A 1,321-nucleotide genomic window follows, 5' to 3' on the forward strand; every position below is an offset into this window, starting at 1 on the left:
AGAGGGGGACATTACTATGAATGAGTCTGAAGAATATATTGAAAACAAATAAGGTGTGGAAAGAGGAATATAAAGAAAGGAGCTTCTCATTTCCCTCAATAGGGACAAATCACGTAAGCGATGGAGGCTGGAAACCAAACCATGGTGAAAGAGTTCATCATTTTAGGGTTGACACAGGATCCTACCCTCCGTGTCATTTTCTTTGTGCTATTTCTAGAAATGTATGCTTTCACTTTAATAGGCAATATCAGTATCATCATTTTAATAAGAAGCTGTCCCCAGTTCCACACCCCCATGTACCTGTTCCTTAGTCATCTGGCTTTTGTTGATATTGGATATTCTTCACCAATTACACCTATAATGCTTACAGGATTTCTTGTACATAAAATTTCTCTCCCTGTCGCTGGCTGTGAAGCTCAGTTCTGCATTGCAGTAATGTTTGGGACGACTGAGTGTTTTCTGCTGGCTGTCATGGCCTATGATCGCTATGTGGCCATCTGCTCGCCCTTATTGTACTCCACACATATGTCTCCTAGAGCATGCATGATCTTAGTTGGGCTTTCGTATATAGGTGGCTGTGTGAATGCTTCAACATTTGCTGGTAGTTTGTTAAAAATGTCCTTCTGTGGACCAAATCAGGTAGATCACTTTTTCTGTGACTTTTCTCCTTTGTTGAAACTTTCCTGCTCAGATGTCTCCATTATTGCATTTATCCCCTCTATTTCTTCTGGCTCCATGGTTGTGTTCACAGTGTTTGTCATAGGCATATCCTATGTCTACATCCTCATCACCATCCTGAAGATGCACTCCACTGAGGGCCGTCACAAGGCCATTTCCACCTGTACCTCCCACCTCACTGCAGTCACTCTCTCCTACGGAGCAATTACTTTTACTTATGTGACACCCAAGTCCAGCCATTCCACTAGTCAGAACAAAGTGGTGTCCGCGTTCTATACAGTGATGATCCCTATGTTGAACCCTCTCATCTACAGTCTGAGGAACAAAGATGTAAAAGAGGCTCTCAGGAAGACAACCATCAAAATACTTTCATGGAAATAAATCCTTGAACTCAAGACACTTACAAAGATTTAATTTACCCATGCCATATTTAGTTTACATGCCATCTGCTTAAATGATTGCTTAATATTAATTGTATTTCTCTGTTCTAACTCTCATATTTGTATACTTCTGTATTGGGGGCATTTGTAACTATAAAATGTTGATATTAATAATTATTTCTGCTCTGGAACTCCTGCAGAAGTCAGGAACTTTATTTTTTTATGTAAAAAACAATAACTTCTACTTGATGTATATTAGGTCA

General features: G+C 39.7%; 1 protein-coding gene across 1 annotated transcript; it reads left to right on the forward strand.

The window, feature by feature from the left end:
* Window positions 1-120: 120 nt before the first annotated feature.
* LOC103730977 (olfactory receptor 491-like) lies at window positions 121-1,059 on the forward strand. Its single transcript, XM_008829289.1, has one exon. It carries the CDS (start codon window positions 121-123, stop codon window positions 1,057-1,059), a length of 939 nt encoding a protein of 312 aa, XP_008827511.1.
* Window positions 1,060-1,321: the final 262 nt, after the last annotated feature.

This window comes from Nannospalax galili, unplaced genomic scaffold (assembly GCF_000622305.1).
Source record: "Nannospalax galili isolate Female #2095 unplaced genomic scaffold, S.galili_v1.0 scaffold1654, whole genome shotgun sequence".
Lineage (NCBI taxonomy): Eukaryota > Metazoa > Chordata > Mammalia > Rodentia > Spalacidae > Nannospalax > Nannospalax galili.